The following is a 26373-nucleotide window of genomic DNA, read 5'->3' on the forward strand; positions in this document are numbered from 1 at the left end:
AATTTAACCTAAAGCTCCAGATAAATGTGTTTATTTCATGAAGGCATATTCAATATATTTGTCACACATTTTCTTTCATTTTCCTGGGGAAACGTAAATATTTTAGTCCTTTTAGCCAATGAATCCTCATTCCAATAAAATAACTGGACTTCAAGTAACTACATTCAAGACATGGCTTTAATGTAGAGGGACAAAAGCCAACATGTGAAGAGTTGCTGTAATATCCCTGAATATGCATGTACTTAAAATACATTTCATGTACAGAAAGGAATTCAGGAAGCTGGCCTTCAGTTACTGGATTTTGAACAGACATTTACACACATGAACAATAATGTGGATCAGGAGGGATAATCCTCCAGGACACCATCTGCAAATACAAAACTCTGTTCAGTGTCAATGAAGCCACAAGAGGGTGCTCTGTGTCTCTTTAAGAATGTAAATCAGCTCATATGGTTAATTTATGTGTAAATCTATCTATCTATCTATCTATCTATCTATCTATCTATCTATCTATCTATCTATCTATCTATCTATCTATCTATCTATCTATCTATCTATCTATCTATCTATCTATCTATCTATCTATCTATCTATCTATCTATCTATCTATCTATCTATCTATCTATCTATCTATCTATCTATCTATCTATCTATCTATCTATCTATCTATCATTACAAAAGGCCTTTATTTATGTTGATTATGATGATTTTCCATTTAAAACTAATGAAAACCTGACGTTTAAGATTAGAATATTACATCAGACCAATAAAAGAGAAACATTTTAACAGAAATGCGGGCTTCATGAAAAGTATTTTTATTACCTGCTTAGACTGTGTTGTTTGCAAAAGGTAAACAACAAGCCTTGTCGGAACAAACCCTGAGAGACTCCTCTGAGTCACTGTAGCGACATTAACAATATCAACACTGCCGTGGTTTTCACCTTCAACTATCACCCTGTAATCTCAAGAATGTAATTATTACACCGCATTACACAGCATTTACATTCCAAAACTGACACAACTCAATAATCAACATTTGAATCTATGACTAATTATGGAAAATTTCAAGGCTTTCTTAATAAAAAAAAAAAACATTATTAACCTTCATAAAACTGTTTTCTCAGTCGATGTAACAGAAACTTTCACATGTGCTGTCAGGCATTCAGATACAACCTAGCAAGGTCGCAGCCTCCTCATGTGGGATGAGTTTGCTTTGACTCGATCTATGGTCCCACAAGGCCATTTGAAGCGACCTCCAACAAGACAGTTCTGTAGGGGATCAGATCCGACGTGTGTGTGCCTCGGTCAATGAACCATGCAGCTTCTTTTTGTTTTGATTTTTTATTACAGTTGTGATATCACATTCATTTTCACCACTGTGTGATTTGATCTTTCATTCATAGGTCTAAAATTAACATTCAAAACCTTTAAAATAGCACAGGTAATTTTCTTGTGATCTTTCCAGTTTGAAATTTTTTATTTATTAGAAATCAAGCAGTTTTTAAATTTAGAAGCACTTCAAAACAAATTTATTAACACAGTAAAGACTCAGTCGGTCTTAAAAGCCTACTCATGTTCATGTGCTCCATAAAGTGCTGTTCAAGCCTAAACCTTTTGGGTTTTACTAATTTATTTAAACACTAAACAAGACAGAGCACCACAGAGCTTCCTCCTTATAATTGTCCCTCCAAAAGTGGAGCCAAGGTGATGGAAATGAACAAGAGAGATTAGCTGCGTTCCTCTGCTGCTGACCGACACTTTCTGCAGATCCCGTCTTTGCCGACTCACCACTTGTCAGCCTCCATAGATCATTCCACATTCAGACCTCATCTCCTCAGCTGGAGCCACTAATACTCAGGGATGTACACACAAACGGTCTGACCCCTGTTAATCCCAACTAACACTTTTACTAACCTCCTTATCTCTCAGGGGAGGAGGCTCAGCTGCAGAGAGTTCTGCATGGAGGCATCACTGAAGCTTTCTCTCTTGAGTTGTCTCCAAAGTCAGTCCCTCAGTGGTGCGTCAGCATGACGTTGTGGTCGTCTTCGGGCACATAGAGCTGCGTCACAACGCGGATGAGCGAGATCTTTTTTACTGCCTTGTGAAACACCTGCTTCATGTCCCTTGATTCATCCAAAGACATTCTGAGAGAGAGAAAGAAAGGAAGTGAGAAGCAGAGGATGGACGGAGAAAATTAATGTGGGATGGAAGAAGGAAACTGTTTAGATCATAACAAATTAAAGGCATAGTTCTACATTTTTAGGTAAAATGTTGTATTTACTTTGAAGCATCGCAAGATCTGCACCTAAAAAAAGAAAAAGAGAGAGATAGAGAAAAGAACAATGAGCTGAGCTTGCAGTCTTCTGTCTTACAAACATTCAAAAACAATCAAGCTAAAAGCATTTTTTTCTTTAGTAGAAAGTGTTTTTTTTTTTAACAAACAACACACAAATGCACAGTAAAAATGTACAGAGATTCAAAACATTAATATGTGTAAAAATCTAGAACCATGTCTTTAATCAGAAAAACATGAGGAGGATAAAAAAGTGTAAGATCAAGCCCAAGAGTGAACAATTCCGGTCCTCACAGACTAATGGCATGCAGGTTTTAGTTTTTATCCTGCTTGAGCATTAGATTTTATCAGACTCCTGGAGAACTAGGTAACATGTTGAAGAGATAACTCTGTTGGAGAGTTACAACATGCATGCCTCCAACCCAGCATGACCGGAACTGCCAACTTCTGGTTTAGTGACTATCATCTACAGAGACTACTTCTAGAGCATAAAGAATCATGCAACAAACACCATAATGGGTCTAATGTGTCATTACAAGGGCAACCCTTAAAAGAAGAAGGTAAATATTGAGGGAGAATTTAATTTTCACACTCTGTGCACTCTTTAAATTCAAACAAAGGATCACACACAAAAAAAGGGAAAACACCACAAAGGACATCTGAGTACATCACCATGAAGACTTAACTGCCTCTTAGAAAAGAAACTTCCCAGCTCTTAGCTTGTCATGTTGCACATAGGATACAACAAACTTGGAACAGAAGTATAGAATTTAGAAACTAGAGATCAGATATAAAAACATCTGACTTAATATCCATAAAAGCATATCTTTAATCGAGTCATTACTGTTGTACCTGCAGGAGGCAGCAGTTAGAGCCATCGCTGTTTAGAGAATCAGGAAGACGTTCTCATAGGAAAACCAAGATAACAGATCGTCAGACATGGGCCAGTTTCCGAAGATTTCAGCTAACCCTGTCAAACCTGTAAATCTTACAGTAAGTGAATACTTTTAAGTAAGCTTTAAGCGAGTCACTTTATTCTAAATTTGTCACGTTTGCATCAGATGTTTATTCACACTGGAGACTGTCTTCCAATAGATTAGCATTCTTTTGCTACTCAATATGTGTGAAGTATTGTAACAAAATGGACAATGTGAAGCATACCGATGCAATGTATCTATCTGATGTGAAACGTAATGGAAAGTGTTAATGGCTAAGAACTTTTAAAAGTTTAAATTAGTTTAGGTAGCTGGAAATCCCGCTTAAACCAGCCTGAATCTGCAGAGCCATTAACTTGACTGGTCCATGCATATTTTTCACTGATTCCTTAAACTGAAATTGTTCTAATTGCTCTCTACTACAGACTAAGAGTGACTGATCAAAACGACATCCGACAAACTTAATTAAAAAAAACAAAAAACGAACAATTATTTTAAAAACACATCATGACCTTTCCGGTCAACCCACTCACCATCATCGCATGAAAAGCTTATTTTGAAAGGATGTTCACTTTCTGAGAGTTTTGAAGAGAGTGTGAAGAATATTTAGTACTATGAAAACAATTCAGAGTTTTAGTTTACAACTGTTTAGACCAAAACAACTTCTCTAGTGATAGCAGCGACATGGTGAGCAGTTTAAAAGACTTGTAAAGTAGAAGAACTGAGTTTTGTTATGAACAAAAAAGAAGAGTGTTTCTTTTAATCTCACGGACATAGTTCCCTCAATCTTCACATGAACTGTCTTTAGATGTCATGGCTTTTAATTGCATCCAATATCATCTTGATACAACCCAGGTTAAAGTCTAATAAGAAATCTTCTCACCAGCTTCAGAGAGAAATTATAGCCAGGCATACCAGGCAGTAACTGTGCAATGGCAAACTAGATGGCAAACAAAATGTTGATCTTTCTACCACTTAAAGGGGAAAGAGGTGAATGTTTGAAAGTATTCTAAATTTCCAGCGGTTATTAAAAATACTGAATGATTGATTTATCCAATAAGCAAATTATATGAGCCATCGTGTCAGGAACAAATTAGCCAAGGTTGTTTTCAAACTTGGAATGGGTTGTCCATCAATCCAAACAAATCGTGGCAACACCTTAAGACAGTTCATCCCCCAAACTATGTTTGCCAAAGGACGTCACATTGCAAACCAAGCCAGTAATGTTATACATTTTTTATAATGCATAACATTACCTCAGTTTTTCTTCTTTGCAAGTTGTTCCTGCTGTTGTTTCTCGGCTTTCCGTTTCTTGTACTGGGCTATCTCGGCCATCTGCAGCCCATGGGCCCTTTGCCTGTTGAGACGAAGCGAACACCATGATAACAGCACACACACACACAGGTTCTGCGGTCCTGCAATGGAATATTTCTCTCCAAAGAACAGCAGTTTCATAGTTTTTTTTAGCCACTCCAGAGGTCCACAGTTTTTTCAAAGGAAATGACTTTAAGGTAGGTTACTTGGAGACTGATTTTATAAGAAAGTTTGATCATGACATATTTTACAAGGTTTGAAATAAAGTGTTGTCTTTATTGGTATTACTTCACAAAACACCCAGATTCCTCACTGACAGTTAACACCATCCTTTTATGACAACCTAAAGCTATGCCCATAAGTTCATAGCATCAGGAAATGGATAAGAAGAATGTCATAGGTTCAGCGGGTCCCAGGTTATCCTTTCCAGTCTATTACAGATTGTTTTTAGGTCCGCCAACAGTGCCTGCTGAATAAAACGTTAAAGCCTAAAAGCCATCCCCATCACTGCTTTGCATCTCTGAAGTTTTGTCATGTAATCTGATTTAAACACTTGCTAGTTGTATGCTAATGTCAGTTGAGAGCCCATTTTCTAGTGTACTCTGAATGAACTTACTCCTGGAAAGATGGCTAAAGACCTACCTTGGAAACATCTCTCAATTCCTCCATTTTACCTGCTGTCCATGAGCCAGTCACCCCCACCAGAACACTCAGGCAATTCACCTCTTTATCCCCTGCACTGTCTGCATCCTCCCTTTTGACTGCTAACTTTAAATAGCAAGCCTTGTTTACCATCAGTTACTCTTACATATCCTTGACTTACACTTGACAAGCTAGTAATCTTCTTCTCCTTCCTTCAGTGGCTGTAGTCAGTGAACGTACCTTCATCATTGTCCTCCGGTTCATTCCTTGTTTACTGTATTTCTTATGTGAACTCAAATTATCTTTTCAGCAAGCTGTTCTGGCCAGCTCCTTGAGTATGTTTGAGCACCCCATGAACATGCTCAGATGATTAGCATAGGAACAACAACCACCCACCAACACCTTAACCAATTATGTCTAGTAACTCATGTGCTACACTAAGTTTCCTGTCAAGTCATCCATGCCCAGCTGCCCTACCGCCCTGATCTGAGCCTCAACCAAGTTTTTGTGGTGGTCTCCTCATTCAGTGACCTTTAATGTTTAATGTCCCAATACCTTCTCTGGGAGGAAGAAGTGACCTTTCCTTAGGCAACCAAAGGCAAAGCAGTCTAGTGTGTGACTTCACTATTGATAGGTTTTTGTCAGGTTTAATTATTTTATCTCGGTTCAAAATTGAGGTGCGGAGAGTTTCTATTGCAGGTTATTTTTATTTAACTACCCAGTCAAGCTTGACAAACATTATAGCTCTTAGACCAGCTTCCACCCCCTCGATTATTTTTCTGTTGCATGCCATAATACCGCTGCTTTCCTAACAAGCAATATCACTAACTGACAAACTGTTTAACACACTTTATTTTTCTTTTTTTTAGTATAATCCAATTTTTCATTTTAAACAGAATATTCTTTTTAAACTTGAGTCCTTGGGTACAGTAGGACAAGCGTGACTTTGTGTGCTCAGGTCTTCAGTGTTGCTGGTACTGGTGTCTGTCTCTACTCTGTTCTGCTGCTGTGAGTCTCTGAATTTGTCAGTCCACCTTGACTGAATTTGTCCACCTTGATTTTACACTTACATAAACATCAATGTCCGGGCTGGTGATAAACTGTTTTGCAGTGGTGCACTCCTGTAGATCATCAGACTTTTGTTATAGTCCTCATTTCCATCATGTGCTTTTTGTCATCAAGCTTTTGAGTATTTTCACTGAGCTTTCTGCGAGTCCATTTGACCTAGAGTGTTATGCTCAAATCCCCACTCTTTAGGAAATCAGTGCTAGAAAACTCTGTCCGATTATCTGAAAATGAGTCTTTTGGTTTGCAGCTCTGCTCTGAACATCCAGTTGTCATGGATTATTGCTGGGCAGTTTCGTTTGTGTGCAGGCCATTCTTTCAGTATGGCTTCTTGTTGTATTGTGAAGGTCTCATCTGCCTCTGTCACTTGCCTGATCTGCTCTGTTTTTTCAGCTGTAACAGCAAGTGCTGATACAACCATGTCCACATAGGCCTGGATGTTGGCATTTTTCTCTTCATTTGGATTTTCCTTCTTGTCAACAGCTCAGGACTTTATTTCTGTTGCAAACATGTACTTTTCTGGTGTGTAGCTCAACCTTACATCATATTTCTGCAGTCTGATCAGCATGCGCTGTACCCTGATTCGTCATTGAAAGGTTTTAAAATTAAGGAAACCAATGGTTTGTGATCCATTTCCACTTCAAGAGCTTGGCCATAAACATACTGATGAAATCTTTTACAGGCATACAAAACAGTTCTTTCTTGATTTGTGCGTACTGAGTTTCAGCTGATACCAATGATCTTGATGCGTGAGCTAAAGGTTGCCAGTTGTCATCATCAAGTTGCCGTAGTACCGAACCTAAATCATACTGTGACACATCTACTGATGTTCGTGTGCTTTTCTCAAGATCATAGAACTTCAGCACAGGTTCTTTTGTTCGGTAATTTCTTCAGATGTTCATGTTACCAAATCCATTCATTCTTCTTTTCTAGTAGACATCCGAGCGGTGCAGACTTTGTTGACAGCTGTGGTATAAACTTTGCAAGGTAAGTAACCATACCTAGAAATTTTCAGACGTCCTCTTTGTTCTTTGGTTTCTCCATATTCTTAATAGCTGCCATTTTCTTTGGGTCATGCTTTTTTCCATTCTACATTTTCCACAAGTCAGTGACTTTTACTCCAAAAAGGCACTTGTCCTTGTTTACTTTTATGTTTACTTGTCATGTCAAATCCAACACATCTCAACCTTTCATCTTGTTCTTAAGTGGATCCCCATATGACAATGTCACCCATCATTGTCTGTACTATTGGAATGTGCTCATAGGCATTAACAGGATTCCATATTGTAGATGCAAAAATCTGAACCTACCTTGTGGTGTGTTGAAAGTGCAAAGCTTTGAGCTTTCCTAATCAAGCTTAATTTGCCAGAAACCTGAGACATTTGGCTTCAGCATATTGAGGGTAACTTGAAATGTTCCAGCTGATGGCTTTGTTCAGATCTTTATGTGACATTCCTCCTCACAGTACTTTCCGAGCAGTCAGACCCCGACAGTACAGCTCATCTATGTCCCACTTTTTTGTACCTCAACCTTTAACTAAAAAAAAAAGAAACCGTGATGATATAAAATGAGAGCTTCTAGCCCTAAATTGGCTCTGTTGAGTGCAGGCAAAGGTTGGATGGAGGGTGGCAAATAATTGTATGGACAAATCAAGAAAACCTCACCTGTCTTTAGGCTGCGAAACATCTTAACTCCAGGCAGGCTAGATGGGTGATAATATTCGGAAGATTGAACTTCCTCGATACTTAATTTCCAGGCTAAATAAATGTAAGCGGATGTGCTTTCTCACCAGGCCTCCTTGAAAGAGAAGGAGTTACCCATTCCAGATCATTCGAGCTGTACAACAGACAGAACTTGTTCCCTCCACCATTAACCTTTGTGTTATAAATGGGATCCATCCCTCATTATTGTTTTGCCATTCAATTAAATTCAATTCAAAAATACTTTATTAATCCCAAAGGGAAATTAAATGTTGTAGCTCATATTATGAAGGTTTCTTCAAAGAGCCGTTGTAGATGCTGATGGCTGTTGGCAGGAAGGATCTCCTGTAGCGCTCCGTCTTACAGCAGATCTGAAGAAGCCTCTGACTGAAGACACTCTGTTGTTGTAGGACAGTCTCATGAAAAGGATGCTCAGGGTTCTTCATAATGTTCTTCATTTTATGAAGAATCCATCTTTCCACAATGATCTCCAGAGGTTCCAGAGGAGTCCCCAGAACAGAGGCAGCCTTCTTTATCAGCTTGTTGAGCTTTTTTTAAGTCCCTGGCTCTGATGCTGCTTCCCCAGCAGATGATGGTAGAAGAGATCACACTTTCCACAACAGACTTATAGAAGATATGCAGCATCTTACTGCAAACACTGAAAGACCTAAGCTTCCACGAGAAGTACAGTTTGCTCTGTCAATTCTTGTAGATGGCTTCACAGTTGCATCTCCACTCCAGTCTGTTGTCCAGGTGAACACCGAGGTATATATACTCCACCACCTCCACCTTTTCTCCCATGGTGGAAACAGTGTTTGACCTATTCCTGTTTCTTCTTCAAATCTACAATCATCTCTTTTGTTTTATTCACGATCAAGATGAGATGATTGTTTCCACACCATGCCACAAAGAGGTCCACCAGCCAACTGTACTCAGCTTTCTGTCCATCTCTGACATCCCTGGGGGATTTAAAAACATTGTCCAATCAAGCATTCATTTTGATGGCCCACCACTGGAAAAATATCTCTGTGAATTAGTTCTAGTGTGTCCTGTCTGTGCAAGCAAGAAGAGCATGCAGTTTCTCAAAAATGTATTATAACTCTTAAAGGTTGAGAGTTAGCCTTGGTAGCATATAGGTCTAGATTTTATGACTTGCCTTCCCCTCTTGGATGAGCCTCCTACATCACTGAGCAGTCCATTTTCTAAAGCAGTTCACAAACGTAATTTGGCCAGTGCTCAAATGTTTCTCAGACTTGTGCTCAGACTTCATGGCATTGTGTTTTCTGACTATGCGAAGCTTTCTATAATAACCTTGATGCCAAAACTGAGTTATCAATAAGTTTTCCCCCAAACAAATGGCCAAACTGAGCAGCTTTGTAATATTTTTGAATCCTGCTTTCTGGAGCTCACAATGACATCTTGACATCCACTGCTACCAGGCTAATGCATTTTTAAAGAGTGTCCTCTCAAATGTTCTGTTATGCCCACCCAGATAAGACTGATCGATTGCCTGGATATATTGATTGAGGGGCATAGGGGTGTTTGGAGTTGATGCAATGTCTTATTCTGTAGTCCAGATGAACAACTTTCTGTATTCATTCTTGCTCTGACCTTCTCATTTGGAACAATGGGTACAGCAATGTCTTTCTTCTCCTCTTGGTAGAGCTTCAGTCTCAGTTTCTACCCATCATAGCCATTTCCCATTTTGTCATTATACTGGAGTATTTTGGACCAGTCTTGAACAGTCCTTTACATTGTGCTGTAGTTGTAAACAGTGGCTTACTTTGATTAATCACATTTTCTCCTTTGTGCTTACTCTTGAAAAGATGACCAAAGCACTGCCTTGGGAGCTTTTTGTATCACCAGTAAACCAGTAATTTCTCCTTGTTTTTGACAAGTTGGTAATCTCAGTCGGAACGCTCACCTGATCTGTAACCAACTCCCCAAAGGTCCCAATCCCCTGGTCTTTGTGAATCCCACCGCCTGATCAGAAAACCAAAATGATGGTAGACTTTGTTCATCACCATTTATCTTTAGATACCCTCCACTTTCCTGTGACAAAATGTTAGTTCTCATGTCTTTCCAATAATGGCTTGAGTTGGAACTCAACTCCAGTGTTGTCCTCAAACCAAGATGTTTAGCTTAAATGCAACCACATACTAGAAGCAAAGAAGAAGCAAAAAGGTATGTGAGTAGGAAAACCCTTTTTAGGAATCGGAACCATTGGTAGTGTGGCTGGTTTTCTTATGTATTGTACATTATTTCTGCATTTTCTACATTTCTAATAAGGTTCCTTTGGCCTGCAGAGGACTCATTCTGAGATTCACAAAATATCCGTTAAAAATTGCATCTTCCTTATCTGTTTGCAAAACTGTAGACTGAATGATAAACTCTAGTGAGCTCTCAGATGGAAAGAACAAATTCATGCGAGGACCAGTACATGAGTGGCTTATTTTCAACTTAAATGAAGAACCATTTAGTTTACGTTTAGGTAAAAACCAAAGATAAGAATTTTTCAAAACCAGTGCAGGACTGAGAACTCGGAGAGAACTTGGACAAGGGTGGACAAATACTAGCTATATACAAAGAGCCACAAGAACAGCAGAAAGGCAAACGTGGTAGGGGAGTGGGGCGCTACAGGAGTCTCATCCCTACCCTGACTTGAGTTCTGGAGGAACTGGCAGAGGTTTGGTGAACCCATCTCTCCCTGTAAGCCAATATGTTTCCTCAATTCCTTTTCCCTGTAGAAGAGGTAGAGACAAATATTACCAGTTTGGTCATGCTGCTAGTCAAAAAGGTGAAATCATCTTTTTATTTGTTGAGGATTTGTACTTTAACTTCTGTACGGCCCCTCAACTGAAGCTTGTAGCCAAGATTGAGTTCCTGCAGGACCTTTACAGTACTCTGATGGACATGAATCCTGTAGGCTTTTGCACAAAACAAAATATGTAATTAATATCAAAATTATCAAGGTTGTCTAGCACAAAAAAGTAGAATAAAGACAATAACTGTAAAGTAAAAGGCTTTCCACATTGTCAGAAAATCTAGACAGATTGTCAACTTTTAACAAAATTGCAAATGAAGACTTGGTATCTGTAGTTTATGCTGAATTTCACGAGATTACAGTAAACAAACTACTTTGTGAATTTATTGACTAATAACACAAATCAAAAGAAATATGCAGCTGTCTGATGACATTTCTTTGTCTTTTTACTTTTTTAAATCAAGAAAGACTTTGTTTCTGCACAGAAAAACACTTGACTAACGCACCAGGAAATATGTGCCAGTTTGTCTGATAATTTTATCCACAAACTTGCTCTGTGGTTTCTATGAACTTACGCATCCCACTGGACTCCATTCGAGAAGCAGTGGTCACCGTGTCTCCAAACAAACAGTAGCGAGGCATAGTGAGACCCACCACGCCTGCTACACACGGACCTGCAACACATCACAGATTCAAAGTCAAGTTTCTGCCATTGATGACGATATTGCATAGACTTACATCCAAACTTACAATAATTGTACATTAAGATGTAAAGAAAAGATAAAATCACTGTCTTTTGTGTTTTTCCAGACTGAATATAGATTATGACTGACCAACCTTAGATAGCCGTAAAAAGAGGTCAGTTGATGTCCAGTGTAGTTGGATGTCATTCCCAAGTCTGAAAGGCAGCTAAACACCATAAAATATAAGCTCCATTCTTACCTGTGTGGAGTCCTATACGTATTCTAACAGGAACGTCTGGCATGTGCCTCATTTTGAAGGTTCCCACAGCACTGAGGATGTCCAGAGACATATTGGCAATTTCTGAAGCATGGCGGTTATCATTGGGAACCGGAACACCAGATGCCACCATGTAGGCATCGCCAATAGTCTCCACCTTGAGATAAACATAAGAAAATGAGTGACATTTTCAGCCACTTACAATGACCTCTTTAGACACAAGCATAACTAGAAAACCATCACCTTGTAGACATCATGGTTTCCTATTATAGCGTCAAACAGCGTGTAAAGATCGTTGAGAAGGTCAACCACCTCAATAGGTTCACTGTTGGCTGAGATGGTGGTGAAGCCAACGATGTCGCTAAAATAGAGTGACACGTTCTCGAAATGTTCTGGCTCCACTACCGCTCCCACCATCAAAGCCTCTGCCACTGACCTGGCGGAAAGAAAACCCATAAAATAAAACATTTTTTGCATTGCCAGGGCCAAACTAAAAGTGTGCTTTGCATGCAGAATTAGGAAATCTAATGCAAAAAATTCTAATTTTAAACACTGTTCTGCCAGATCCACCAATATAACTTTGACAGTATAATGCTAACTCCCTTCTTATCCTGTATTTTACCTTAAACAAAATAAAATTAATTATCACTGTTGTGCATTCGACATGTGTTTATTTGTTAATTTGTATGTGTGTGTCTGGTAGCCTACGTGGGGAGCATCTGTGTTAGCAGCTTCTCTGTCTTCTGCTTTTCTATCTCCAGCTCCTCTGTTCGCTCTCTGATCAGCTCCTCCAGGTTAGAAGAGTACTGCTCAAGCATCCTCAGCATTGAGTCTATGATGTTGGTCTTCTTTCCTTTATTGATGTTTTTGAACTGAAAGCACCAAAGTGGATAAATGTTAATAAAAAAGTGCACTTTAAAGTAGATTTTGCTAGAATTAAAATGACAATATTCAGTACAATTTGATTAGAAAAAGGAATGACCTGGTCAAATATATTGTCAAAGGTCGGCCTCTTGTCTGGTTGTTCTGTCCAGCATTGTTTCATCAACTGGATGCACTCCATAGGAGCATAATCCGGACTGACCACTGGACGGCACAGAGGAGGCGGCTTGCGCAGCTTTTCTAATATGTCTGAGAACATAAAACAGGAGCTTAAGTCTAATTTCTGCAGGTAGTATGTTTAGATTAGCTGGGATTTCCTCCCATCAAAATTGTGCTAACATCTGATCAGCAGACTTGTGTCAAATAAGTGTTAGAGAAAGTTTGTTTATTAAATTGTACAATTGTCTGAAGGACTTTTGAAGAGAATGAAATCTTGATTGAATCTTATTGTGATTTGAGGGAAAGCACTATTTTTTTACATTAACATTTTTACATTTGATGCTCATAAACTGTCTGTACATTTTCTTAACAAAGCATAACTGTCAATGTGTTGTTTATTATACATGGTCCATTGGAAATACCAAGGAGCCCCAATGCCAGAGTCTCACATACATTTTTTATTAGCTGATTAATCATAATCTTTAAAAAGTTAAAGAACAGAGCAAACAAAGATAATAAAAAAATTCTGATAAAACTAACAGTATCTTGTTGTTTTTATTTTTTATTAGCAAATTGAATTTACTAAAATCTAAATACACAGTTTATACAACTTTTTTTTTGCTCTGAGTACTCATGCCACCCCATGGTTTGTGCCACCCAGGGTGGTGAACCGTATAGGGTTGCCACTAATGAGAGGGTGCAGAATTTGACAACGTAATGGTAACTTGTACCTTGGAAAACTTTATAGGTTTTGATAGGTGTTGTTGCCACCTTTGGGGGTCACAGGCTACACAGTGGTGCAGTTAGTAGCACTGTTGACTTGCAGCAAGAAGGTCCTGGGTTCAATTCCCAGCCTTGGGTCTTTTTGCATGGGGTACTTTCTACAAGTTCTCCTGGTACATATGTGGGTTCTCTCTGGGTACTCTGGCTTCCTCCCACAGTCCAAAAACATGACTGTTAAGTTAATTGGTCTTTAAATTTCCCTTAGATTTAAATGAGTGTGTGCATTATTGTTTGTCCTGTGTGTCTCTGTGTTGTCCTGCGATGGACTGGGGACCTGTCCAGGGTGTACCCTGCCTCTCGCCTGTGGACTGCCGGAGATAGGCACCAGCTCCCCCGCGACCCAGTGTGGAAGAAAATGTATAGAAAATGACCGGATTATATTTTTTGCGCATTTAAAACCATATTTTAAACAATTTCCTTGTTTTAGAGATCTGACTGACAAATTGATTAACCTGTTAAGAAGATTTATATCTGACACTGCCAGTGATGTAAAAATGTTTTTAGGACAGCATGGACTTTTAAAAGACACCCATCTGAAATGCCTTGCGGCTGCCAATAACAGCTGTATTGTTGAACAACCAACTTTGAAAATAAGTTGCCTTGCCTGCGTCAGAAAGGTCTAGCATGCAGAACGGAGGCCCTCTGATCACCACCTCCTGCATGATGATGGCAAAGCTGTAAACGTCACCAGGGAGAGTCCCGTGGAGTACTGGCTGACTGGTTCTCAGGATCTCAGGAGCTGTCCACAACAACTCTGCAACAAAAAGTGACTTAATTGTCTCCTGTTACAATTGCTTGAGAAATACTCTGCTGCAGTGATAACACAGGTTCCACTCTGTGAACCCTACTGATCTTGACTTTGGAACTATAGTAAAGCTGCACAGTGCTTATTTAAAAACACCAATTAGCACCCACCTTGGAAACATTTCTTTCAACTGGTAACGGGACAAACTGACCCATTACCAGTTTCAGTAAATGACAGAAGGTCAAATTATTTTTTTTCAGCTTTTAACCTCTGTCTGTCTTGTGGGCATGTTGGATTTGAAAACAATTGCCAACTTAAAAAAAACAATTGACTACTTTCTTACATACATGGTGTGACATCGCCGCCCTTTCTAATATAAATAATGAGCAAATGTTCACAGTAGGAAGCTAAAAATTGTTTTTACATGCTGGTTCATTTCTTAAAGAAAAAGCAGAATTGGTGCAATGAAGCTGAAGTTGGCCTACGATTGTAGCTTCTGATATGGGAAACGGCTAAAGGGCAATTCCACCTCATCTTTCACTACCCAGAGCATCTTTAATCGGCCCTAGTTTAAAAACTACAATACCTAGACTCTTCAAACCTGGAAGGAAGGAAAGGCTGGTGAGACTGCTGTACACCTACATATTTATTTTGAATTACACTATGCAGTCTTGCCTGGAGCAATAATGTCAGGGGCTGTATTTGCTATAGTGACTTTGTTAGGGTCAATAATGCATTTTGTGATCTAATAAATTAACCTTCCAAAATGTAAGTATATTGTCTCAATCCTGGAATAACAAGAAGTGATAGCAGGGGTGAAAACTATAAAAAGGCTTTTTATCTGTTACCTTCTGGGCGTGCCTCAACGAGGGGGAACCTTTGTGACTCCAGAACTTCATTGTAGCCATAGTCTGTCACCTTAAGGACAAAACGTCCGTCCACCACGCAGTTACGAGACTTGAGACGGGTGTGACACACTCCACGATGATGAAGGTACTTCATACCCTTTAAAGGGAAAAATATCAAAGTGTGTTCCGTTTCATCAACATCTGTATTTGAAATGTATCTCCCACCTAAATTCTCATGTGGCCATTTACCTTAATTAGGTCCAACAGAAGAGAAGATTTAAACATCCAGTCAAGTTTGACGTCGTCATTCAGCAGCAGGTCCTCCAGGCTTCCTCTGGAGCAGAACTCGGTGACAATGGCAAACACACCGCAGTCATGAAAGAAGCCCAGGAAAGGGTTAATATTCTCATGACGCATGTCTTTCATCTGCAGGAAAAGGTAGTGGGATCAGGATCTGGGTTTTTGTTGGTGTTTGTGTTTTTGTGCTTGCTACATGTGCTCATTCTCAGGTGGTGCTGGAGCTCTCAGGTGTGCTGGGTGACAGGTGCGACTTATTCCACTGATTACTCTGAGGAGTACTTAAGCAGGAGGCTGCCAGCACTTTGATGCCAGAGTGTTTTGCCACCAGTGGTACAAGCTTGAGCCAAACATTAAGCCAATGCTTTGTACTTCAACCTTGTGTCATTTTATTTTTGCTCCTTTGCAGATTTTGAACGCCTAAGCTTTGGATCTATGTCACTAAGTTTGACAATGTTTCTGGAAGTTATTCTGGATGATCAAGCCTGCCTACGTCTTGTGGATTTCTATCCTATCATCTGTCTTCGTTTGGATTTCGCATCAAGCTGGCAGTTTTCCTGCTCCTGTCCTCTCCTGGACCAAGCCGTAAGTGTAACCTGTCCACCCTCCAACGTAAACCTCCGCACACCAAACTCATTACTGTCTGCTCCGAGCTCATACCGAACAGTACCCAGGAGACCTTCTATGGATTCGTCCTCACTAAGCCTGGATCCTGAATCTCTCTACCCCTGGCGACCTGACCACAGGTATCTAGTAAGCCGTACTCACGATCATTTAGGTTTAATGTTCTTAGTTACGTTTACTTTCTGTTTCCTCGTATTTACCCAATCTCTTCCCCTCTCTCCTTACAGTGTTTTTTTGACCATTTCGTTCCTGATTATCACCATCAAAATAACCTTTTATTCATTCTGTTCTCCGGAGTGCTCTGTATGTGGGTCAGATCAATTGTTAACATAATGACAAGCGGTACCAAAGCACAAACTTACTCATCTAGTTTCACAAAACATTAGGATTTAATATTAAAAAAAGAATTTTGTAGTAAGAGGACACAGGTTTTACTTCTTTCTATGATAAATAAAGATTAGATTAACTAAAAAAACAAAAACAAAACAAGTTTAATTTCCAAGTTTGGATCACTTTTTTTGACAACTGGAGTAAATATGCATAGGGCTCCAATTTTGAAATTGGGGAATACTTTCATTTACAGGTCCTTCTCAAAATATTAGCATATTGTGATAAAGTTCATTATTTTCCATAATGTAATGATGAAAATTTAACATTCATATATTTTAGATTCATTGCACACTAACTGAAATATTTCAGGTCTTTTATTGTCTTAATACGGATGATTTTGGCATACAGCTCATGAAAACCCAAAATTCCTATCTCACAAAATTAGCATATCATTAAAAGGGTCTCTAAACGAGCTATGAACCTAATCATCTGAATCAACGAGTTAACTCTAAACACCTGCAAAAGATTCCTGAGGCCTTTAAAACTCCCAGCCTGGTTCATCACTCAAAACCCCAATCATAGGTAAGACTGCCGACCTGACTGCTGTCCAGAAGGCCACTATTGACACCCTCAAGCAAGAAGGTAAGACACAGAAAGAAATTTCTGAATGAATAGGCTGTTCCCAGAGTGCTGTATCAAGGCACCTCAGTGGGAAGGAAAAAGTGTGGCAGAAAACGCTGCACAACGAGAAGAGGTGACTGGACCCTGAGGAAGATTGTGGAGAAGGGCTGATTCCAGACCTTGGGGGACCTGTGGAAGCAGTGGACTGAGTCTGGAGTAGAAACATCCAGAGCCACCATGCACAGGCGTGTGCAGGAAATGGGCTACAGGTGCCGCATTCCCCAGGTCAAGACACTTTTGAACCAGAAACAGCGGCAGAAGCGCCTGACCTGGGCTACAGAGAAGCAGCAATGGACTGTTGCTCAGTGGTCCAAAGTACTTTTTTCGGATGAAAGCAAATTCTGCATGTCATTCGGAAATCAAGGTGCCAGAGTCTGGAGGAAGACTGGGGAGAAGGAAATGCCAAAATGCCAGATGTCCAGTGTCAAGTACCCACAGTCAGTGATGGTCTGGGGTGCCGTGTCAGCTGCTGGTGTTGGTCCACTGTGTTTTATCAAGGGCAGGGTCAATGCAGCTAGCTATCAGGAGATTTTGGAGCACTTCATGCTTCCATCTGCTCAAAAGCTTTATGGAGATGAAGATTTCATTTTTCAGCACGACCTGGCACCTGCTCACAGTGCCAAAACCACTGGTAAATGGTTTACTGACCATGGTATCACTGTGCTCAATTGGCCTGCCAACTCTCCTGACCTGAACCCCATAGAGAATCTGTGGGATATTGTGAAGAGAACGTTGAGAGACTCAAGACCCAACACTCTGGATGAGCTAAAGGCCGCTATCAAAGCATCCTGGGCCTCCATAAGACCTCAGCAGTGCCACGGGCTGATTGCCTCCATGCCACGCCGCATTGAAGCAGTCATTTCTGCCAAAGGATTCCCGACCAAGTATTGAGTGCATAACTGTACATGTTTATTTGAAGGTTGACGTTTTTTGTATTAAAAAAACTTATTTTATTGGTCGGATGAAATATGCTAATTTTGTGAGATAGGAATTTTGGGTTTTCATGAGCTGTATGCCAAAATCATCCGTATTAAGACAATAAAAGACCTGAAATATTTCAGTTAGTGTGCAATGAATCTAAAATATATGAATGTTAAATTTTCATCATGACATTATGGAAAATAATGAACTTTATCACAATATGCTAATATTTTGAGAAGGACCTGTATAGCATGTAAAACAGAAGAATGCAGTTTATCATGGTAGTCAACACTTAAATCACCCAGGCCCAGTTGTTGCAGCCCTTCTAGCAAAGAAATTATGATCTAAATGTCATGTACAGTTTTCTGCTTATGGAAAAAAACCCACAAAGCATGCTCTTTAGTATATCTCAATAGTTTCACGTACCAGTTCAAAGAGATCACTGGTTTTAGGGTTGATGTTGCCAAACTTGCCATCAGGCAATCTCTTCAGCCATGCCCAGTCCCCCTGGTCAGAAGAAAGATCATTCAATTAAAACCTCTGTTTAATTTTCAGTTGTAGCAAAGTCACACATTGTGTTTATTCTTTCCATCTATGTACTTGGATTACATTTAGATGATACAGACCCATTTCCCTTTGCTACTCTTAAAAATGGGAAAGAAAAGAGAACATAACACTTAAGTAAAGGTAGCTGTGTGTCCTCATACGTCAGGAAACAAGAAAAAGGCTTCTTATCTAAAGGTGTCGGTATATACAATAAGGGTGATATTTAAAAATTTTTAAATAACAGGAACTCTGCGGAAAAAGGGCTGGAATATGGTGGAGGATCTATGGTGCTGTGGGCCTTTTTATTTTTTCCAGCAAAGATTATGGAAACGGTTTTAGTTTGCATAACATTTTTATGATTGGACAGGTGGTCCCTGCCTGAAAATTATTTTTATTTTTTTTAAAATATATTGTATATTAAACTTTTATCCCATTTCTTTTTCAAATAATATCTGGCTATTTGGTAACTTTCTGGAAGCACCCTTTGCCTCTTGCTTTCATATCACTGACTGGTGAGTCTCAAATCTGTTATTTGTTTGCATGTTTATCACACTAAATTTACCACATTTTTACATTTGCAACTGAAAGCAATTAAATAATGTTAATCTAGAAACAATCTAAAAATCTGACCTCAAAAATGACGACATTTGAATTTTCGTATGTGGCTGGAGACTGGGAGGAGGCGGGTGTGTTGAGGCTGCGCTCAGATGTGCTCCGGCCACCGCTGGTCCTGCTGTCATCTAGACTTAGCTTCTGTAGACAGAAAATCATTTTCAGTTTAGACAAGTTTCAGGAGTGACATTGTTCCAGTGCATGGGTTTGTTGTAGTCCAAAAACATTTAATTCACTTGCATTTTTTTTAGATTTGTGATCAAAAAAAGTTTCACGCAACACAATGGCCGACCTTGTTACTAAGTGATGGGTTGATAAATGTGACATCTTGGAGAGTGAGCAGGATCTTGTTGGGACCCCTGACCATTCGAATCTGATTGACGCGTCGCCTGAGTGGAAGTCAAGAAAACTTATTAAATAATGTTCTGTTGTTTTTGGCTATAAAAGAATACAGTCAGGGGAACACACAAATAACCAAGCACACACCTAAGGGCAATTTAAAGAGACCAGTTAACCTAACAGGCATGTCTTTGGACTGTGGGTGGAAGCCAGAGTATCCAGAGAGAACCCACACATCCACAGGGTGAACATGCAGAAAGACCCCTGGTTGGGAGTCATACCCAGGACCTTCTTGCTGTAAGGTAACAGTGCTACCAACTGCGCCACTATGCAGCACATTCAAAGAAGACATTTATGTATAATTCCTAAAACTTTAGTCTAATAGTTGTTGGTGATTTCATACCTGATGCAGTACAGGAGAGCCACTGCAAAGACAGAAGCAGCAATAGAGCCAAAGAACATACTGAAGGTCAAGAACAGATCCACTCCTGGAAAAGACAAGAGAAAAGAAGAGGTTGATCTATAAGGCTATCCAAAAAATATTTTTAATTTTCCAAAGAACCTCTGAAAAATTTATTGGAGCTGTGCAGTAATTAAAAGCCAGATCAATAAACTAGAACCTACATGTACTAGGTATATAGACTTTCATATATTGCACACAGTGAATAAATGTTTTAGGGTTCCTCACCTCTTGAGCAGATGACTCCAGGAGTAAACCAGCAGACAGCATCCCTCCTGGGCCCAAAGCCTTGTGGGAAGTGAATGTCTCGACCCAGGAAGTGAACCATGCCGATCTCCATGTCGATCCTACCATTAATTAGTGAGATTGGTGGTTGGATGGGAGAGGGTGCAGAAAGATGCCATGTTCTGCATTTTAACATTGGATTTACTGGACTAAAGGAAATAATCCCATTTCACAGCTGTTGCTTGGTCAAAACTGGAAATAATGTAAATAATAAAAAAGCTCATTTACTATTTGACTACTTTGCATGGATAGACACTTTAAATTATGCTTCTGATAGTGGATAGAATGAAAGCAATGAAACTTGTATTATTTACAGAATAGACTACATACACCATATTGCCAACAGGTATTGGGCCACTAATTTATCTCAAAGGTTTTCTATTAGCTTGAGTTCAGCACTTTGTGCAGGCTCACTCTTTCATGACCTTATGGACCTCGCTTTGTGCACTTGTGTGCAGTTCATGTTGTGTCAAACATTTCTTGCTGACATTCAAACTAAGGGGCCAAGGCTAAAAACCCTGAAAAAGAAGAGCCACACCATAACCCCCTCTGCACCAAACTTTACATTTGACACAGTGCAGTCAAGCAAGTGATTTTCATTCCATCTTGATGGAGAAAACTCCTTGATCCAGTTTTCATTAGCTGTTGGCATCCTTCTCTACCACTGATTAAAATCTCATCTCCTCAGATTACATACCAACGCATAAACAGCACCAGGTTTGCATTTTAGCTCCTGCTCCTGTACTGCAGTTGAAATGGTTTTAACAGGGGTTTTCCTGTTTGGCAGCTGTAAGAAATAATGTTAATCTTTTGCAAATAGGCTTTTGCTGAATAGAATTTCTGGTACATGACACATTTTGATGTGTGCATGCTGAAACCTTACAAAATGTTAAACCTTACAATGTTTATTGTTATTAGAAATAATTAAACACTTTATCTCAGCTCAGACGTACTTGTACGTTGGTATCAGATTCAAGGTAGACCCGTCTGTGTCCAGGATGAGGTAGTTCAGCTGAACAGCTCCAGAGCTGCTGGTTTTGATACGGTGGCTAAAGCCCTGCAAATAAACGGAATGTGCATCTACACCTTTGAAAGCACTTTTTTCATGCAGAGATTAGAAACGAATAGAGGAATTAATGTTTCACTGGCCTCTCTGTACCTGGAAATCCAAATTATGTACATGTTGTGCAAGGTTTCCTCCAGACATCCATGCTCCAGACTCACGAGCACGATGCACTGCGTGAGCCATGAACAGAATCGAGTTGTAGATGGTACCAAACAGAGGAGACACCTGAACCATAAAGATTTCAGAGATGTCAGCTTTTGTTCGGAAGGTAAACAAACCCTTTGAAGCCTCTTTTTAATCCATAGTTTTTGGTCAAAATTGTACCTGTTGGGGTGTTAGTGTTCTTGCCACCTCTCCTCTTTCAATAGCCTCTCTGTATGCATCATAGAATGACACCTGGGGAGAGTCGATGGTGATAGTCAACATGGCATCGTAGGCTCGTACAAGTTTGCTGTTGTTCTTCACAGCAGGGTAGGTTGCATTAAGGTACGGCAGGCTGTAGAGCAAAGTGTCATAGGGTACGAACACCAAGGAGCCATCGATCATTTGCATGTCGTAGGCTGTTTCCAAGAGGAGCTTCTGGGCCGAGCCGCCAATGAGTACTGAGTGCATGCAGAGGATCACAGCTAGGGCAGAAAGGGACAACCAGCCTCAGAATCTCTCTGTCTGAAATTTATTTTGTAAGATTAGAAGTGTGACCAACATTAATATGTGGAATATATGAAACACAATAAAACTGTTAGAATGTACTTCAGAGTTAAAACCTTAAAGAACATATTTGTTTATATTTTGGTGCTGGGGAACCAGTTGTTCCCACTGATTGTTATCCTCAATCAGTGCATGGCTAACTCATATAAAAATATTTTGGTTACAAAGCCGTTCAGAGAAAGTCCTGCACATCATGGTAACCCTGAACCCAGAAATTGAAATGTCCGCCGCATTGCTGCAAGAATTTTAGTTCATTCAGCTGTTTGTAGATGTACATATTAACTAAATTTAAATCCTTGGATAGGGTTCTGGTTTGGTAGGTGTCCAAGCTGCAAGCCTCAGACAAATTTTCTGCACACTTCATTACGGCTCTCTGGAAATGCCATATAGACCCTAATTCCATGAGGTCACATTGCGCTGGAGAGTTTCATTACTTTTTCTTGGGGATTGAGCTTAGTGTTTTGTTCGAAACAGCCTTGTGGTAACTTTCCGTGTTTTACATTTTTTTACATACATCTCAGCTACAGACATGGGAATGAATATAACTTAAGTGAGGCACAAGCTGGAAAAGGTGCAAATATGTAATTTGCTTTTTAAATTGTGCAGGATCATTGAAGCCATTGAGCAGAAGTTTATTCCCAGTCCAATGATCATCCCAAACTCTTGTCAATAAGAAACATCAGTTTTACCTTTTATTTCTTTCATCTTGCGGACTTTGGCCAGAATTCGCCTAATGCCATGAGGTGTGTTTTCCATAAAACTGACAAATCTGACGGGCATCCCATAGCTCCTTAAAGAGTCTGCGACCTAGACATGACATTACATGTGCTTGATGAAAATATATAAATTTAAACAACACAAACGCATCATAAATATGTCTGTATATATTGGTAAAAAGTAAACAAGTTTGGTTTTGACTCTTATAATGTTTTCTTTATTTACATACCACAAGCTCATATTCTTGGATCTTTTTCAGTGAAAAATGACAAATATTCTAACCTTGGTTGCTGTATCCACCCAGATGTCTTCAGAAGAAGAGATAATGCCAATGTGAGCCCACCTGAAATAGCTCATGACACTGTGTAGCACGGCGGTGGGTCTTGCCATAGATCGGGCAAATGCTGGATGGCTCCGAACATCATCCAACTCATAGCCAACACAAGCCCAAGGAAATATTGCCTTGCAGACGAGAGTAGAGAAGAAAATATGAAAGCTTGCACTTCCTTAAGAATTATCCTGGCTAATAGAAGGTAGAAGCATACACATTAACTTCCATGGTCAACGTTTATGCCTACTTTGTTCCAGCCTTTACTTAGCATCGAAGCAGCATCACAGTATCCAGGGTTGGCCGGTCCAATGTACCCAGAAGCCTTGGTGTGGAAACCCACAAACGCCTCCAGTGCTCTGGAGGTTTCACAAGGCTCCTAAAGAGAAATACTAAATCAGCCCTTCGGTATCCAAACCTAAGGTGATGCAACAAGACAGCCAGGGGAACCTTAAACCTAAAAACATTTGGTTATTAAAGAATTAATTCTCATTCGACCTGCAACACAACGTAGCCAAACGTAGCAGCGTAGGACAGCATGGGGTGTCTGTTGATGCGATTGATCGCCAGCTGCGCCGCTACATTTGGAAATGCCTTGGCGAAGAGGGGGTCACACCCCCACGGTCCCACCACTCCGACCTGAAACCAGGCCGCATGTGCTTGACAGGGTAGTATGCTCAGGGCAGCTAGAAGGGCGAAGAGGGTCCTCAGGAGACCGTTGACGTGTAGTCTGAGAGAAGGGTGGAAATTTAAAGCTCGTGGAAGAAGAGAGCAGTGGCCTGGAAGTGATAAAGATAATGTTGGGTTTGAAGGAGATGGAGTGGCTGTGTGGTAATGGCAGAACAGGGTGACATCGGGAGGTGGAGGTATCGTCTCCTGATTCCATTTCAGAGGTACAGAGATGAAGGCACGTTGCAGTTGAAGCATCTCAAGTCTTCCAGTCTCTAGAGTTCAGTAGAATCTGGATAGAGAAAGTCTCCCCTGAAATAAGGAATTTAAAAAAACTTATTGTAGAGATCTGGTCAAACGTTTACATCCACTCGGGCACAGCGCTGATGGTGTAGGGGTTAAAGCGCGTGACCATATACAGAGGCTACAGTCCTCGAAGCGGCTGTCCCGGGTTCGAGTCCTGGACCCGGCGACATTTGTCGAATGTCTCCCCCTCTTTCCTGTCGGCGTACTGTCAAAAAATAAAAATAAAGGCCACTAGTACCGAAAAAATAATTGAAAGACCGGTTATGATTAAAAAAGAAAAAAAAGTTTACATCCACTCATCAATTTTGGGTTTTTTATTATTTATTTCAGCTATTATTTTTCCAAGATGAAATGAATAGATAGATAGTTGGATGTCTTGCATTGCCATGACTTTTAAGCATAGTTCACACATTATTAACAGGGCTAAAATTTAGGGTTTTGGAAAAGGCTATTAGGTGATTTTATCCTCCAAACCTTTTTTGGATGAGTTTGAAATCATTGTCTGGTTGGAGTTGAAAATTGAAAAATCTTAAGGTGGTCCTCGTTTTTTTTTTCATTACACCCACTTTGTGCCATGCACAGTACCATTGGTACAAAAACCCAGAGCATGATGCTAGTACCACTGTGATTTATAGTTGGTACAATGTTCTTGGGTTTGAAAGCCTTATCCAGATTCCACTAAACAGAATTCCTTATTATTGTTACAAAAAAGCTCATCATTTGTTTTATCTGACCCAAACATTTTTCTGCAGAAGCCTTTGGTTTGTTCATGTGGGCAGTTGTAAATCCACCTTGGGGCAGTGGCTTAAATCAGAAAAATCCCTAAATTAATATGACATTCAGAAACATGAGGGCTGTATATAAACTTCTAACCTGTATATGTTGAATCTCTTATGTGACTTTTATAGAACAGAGTTAATGCCTCAATGTCCTTTTAATATTGCTGCTTTTAGTTTTATTTGCTTTTACTCACTTTTTTTCTTCAGTTGCAACTTTAAAATGTAATGTGCATTATAAATTTAATCAATTTAATGAATTATTATTATTATTATTATTATATAGGTTATTTTATTGATGGCTATGCAATAAAACCTTTCAGGAAACAAGTTGTGCTTGCCTGCAGGTACTGGATGTCTCAATGAAATCTAGTTATATGCTAAATTCAAATGAAGCAAACAGCTCTGTAATAAGTGTTATTTAAATTTTGGGTAGATAGTTGTAAAGTTTTTCTAAACTACTGCATTTCTAACTACTGCGTTGCATGAATACATGTAAGATTTCCTACCATGCACTGAAGAGATGGACTGCTGTTTTGTCTCTCCGAGGCAAATCTGATCCCAATGTCCAAAGTAAGAACTGATTTAATTGTTTCTTCTTTTTAGACAGAAAATAGCTTTAAAAAATGAGTCCAGTAAACACTAATCTAACATAATTAACTTAACAGGTTCTCTACATTTTGACCACCCAAGCCTGTAAGTCTGTACGAGATGACCTGCACTGAGTCCATGACCTGTCCTGTCAGATTATGTCAAATCCAATCAGAATCTTTGGACGTATAAAATGCAGATAGACTTTGTGAGACCAAGTTGCAGCCAACCACACGGTTTACCATTGGATTAGAAGTCTAGACAACAACCTTGAGACAACAAAAACCCTCACATAATAAATGACAAGGTGCTGAGAAGCATCACAGGGCCAAGTTGGTATATGTGGTGGAATATAAGAAAGATGTGAGAATCGATCTAATCATTGGCTAAACACAGGTATGGAGCAAATAAATAAGAAGAGAAATCAAGAGTAGTAGAAAAAACACATACAGTATCTCTTAACAAAAATAGGAAATAAAACTGAACAAAGTTCAAACACCAAACTCAGCTCTACAGTAGTTTTCCAGCTTTGGTCCTTAAAACTCAGTGTCCTGCATGTGTTAACGGCCGTTGTTCTTCGACGTTTCATGATTTCATTTAATGGTACATTGAAAGGCTTCTTCAGATCTACGACAATCTAAGTAGGTAAAGTGTTTTATTTGAATCAGGTGAACTAGAGCAAGAAAATATGCAGAACCGTTGTTCCCTGTAGAGCTAAAATGGGCCTTTGCATAATTTTAAACATGTAACTAAAAACCACAAACTGAATGAGTCTTTAACAACACATACAAACTTGTACAAAGCCTGGGTCAAACCATATTGGAAAGTTAAAAAAAACTCAGAAACACCAAAGCAAATGTTCTGTGCAACTAGGTGCAGAGATGTTTGTGGATATTTGGTGCTTTGTCTCCATGTGAGCAGACTAACCATGACTTGAGCACATGGCTGTGATGAATGCAGAACCATATGGGGTTCAACTCTCAGGACTTTACTGTTTTATTCTAAATGGGGCTGGTTCATATGTTTT

The 26373-nt window shown here is 39.6% G+C and overlaps 1 protein-coding gene and 1 long non-coding RNA gene across 4 annotated transcripts; one reads left to right on the forward strand and one right to left on the reverse strand.

The window, feature by feature from the left end:
* Window positions 1–1325: 1325 nt before the first annotated feature.
* On the reverse strand, window positions 1326–25460 carry gc2 (guanylyl cyclase 2). Of its 3 annotated transcripts, none has more exons than XM_047385504.1 (25): window positions 25265–25460; window positions 23503–24184; window positions 23255–23383; window positions 22959–23138; window positions 22649–22766; window positions 21576–21877; window positions 21345–21476; window positions 21139–21242; window positions 20129–20247; window positions 19844–19928; window positions 19394–19490; window positions 19120–19242; window positions 18370–18450; window positions 15340–15516; window positions 15091–15247; window positions 14102–14251; window positions 12656–12804; window positions 12382–12545; window positions 11917–12109; window positions 11656–11830; window positions 11289–11387; window positions 10782–10876; window positions 10605–10690; window positions 2282–2305; window positions 1326–2144 (listed from the first exon to the last, which is right to left on the reverse strand). In XM_047385504.1, exons 2-25 carry the CDS (start codon window positions 23929–23931, stop codon window positions 2012–2014), a joined length of 3501 nt encoding a protein of 1166 aa, XP_047241460.1. In that variant the 5' UTR covers window positions 23932–24184; window positions 25265–25460; the 3' UTR covers window positions 1326–2011. The 3 variants fall into 3 exon arrangements, with proteins under 3 accessions (XP_047241460.1, XP_047241459.1, XP_047241461.1); XM_047385505.1 differs by lacking the exon at window positions 25265–25460 and adding an exon at window positions 4485–4585 and having other exon boundaries at window positions 2030–2144; window positions 23503–24898; XM_047385503.1 differs by lacking the exon at window positions 25265–25460 and having other exon boundaries at window positions 23503–24899.
* LOC124880435 lies at window positions 15525–16429 on the forward strand. The gene is made up of 2 exons (XR_007041340.1): window positions 15525–16133; window positions 16239–16429. It is a non-coding gene; the product is annotated as an uncharacterized LOC124880435 (long non-coding RNA).
* Window positions 25461–26373: the final 913 nt, after the last annotated feature.

Source organism: Girardinichthys multiradiatus, chromosome 14, assembly GCF_021462225.1.
Source record: "Girardinichthys multiradiatus isolate DD_20200921_A chromosome 14, DD_fGirMul_XY1, whole genome shotgun sequence".
Taxonomy (NCBI): domain Eukaryota; kingdom Metazoa; phylum Chordata; class Actinopteri; order Cyprinodontiformes; family Goodeidae; genus Girardinichthys; species Girardinichthys multiradiatus.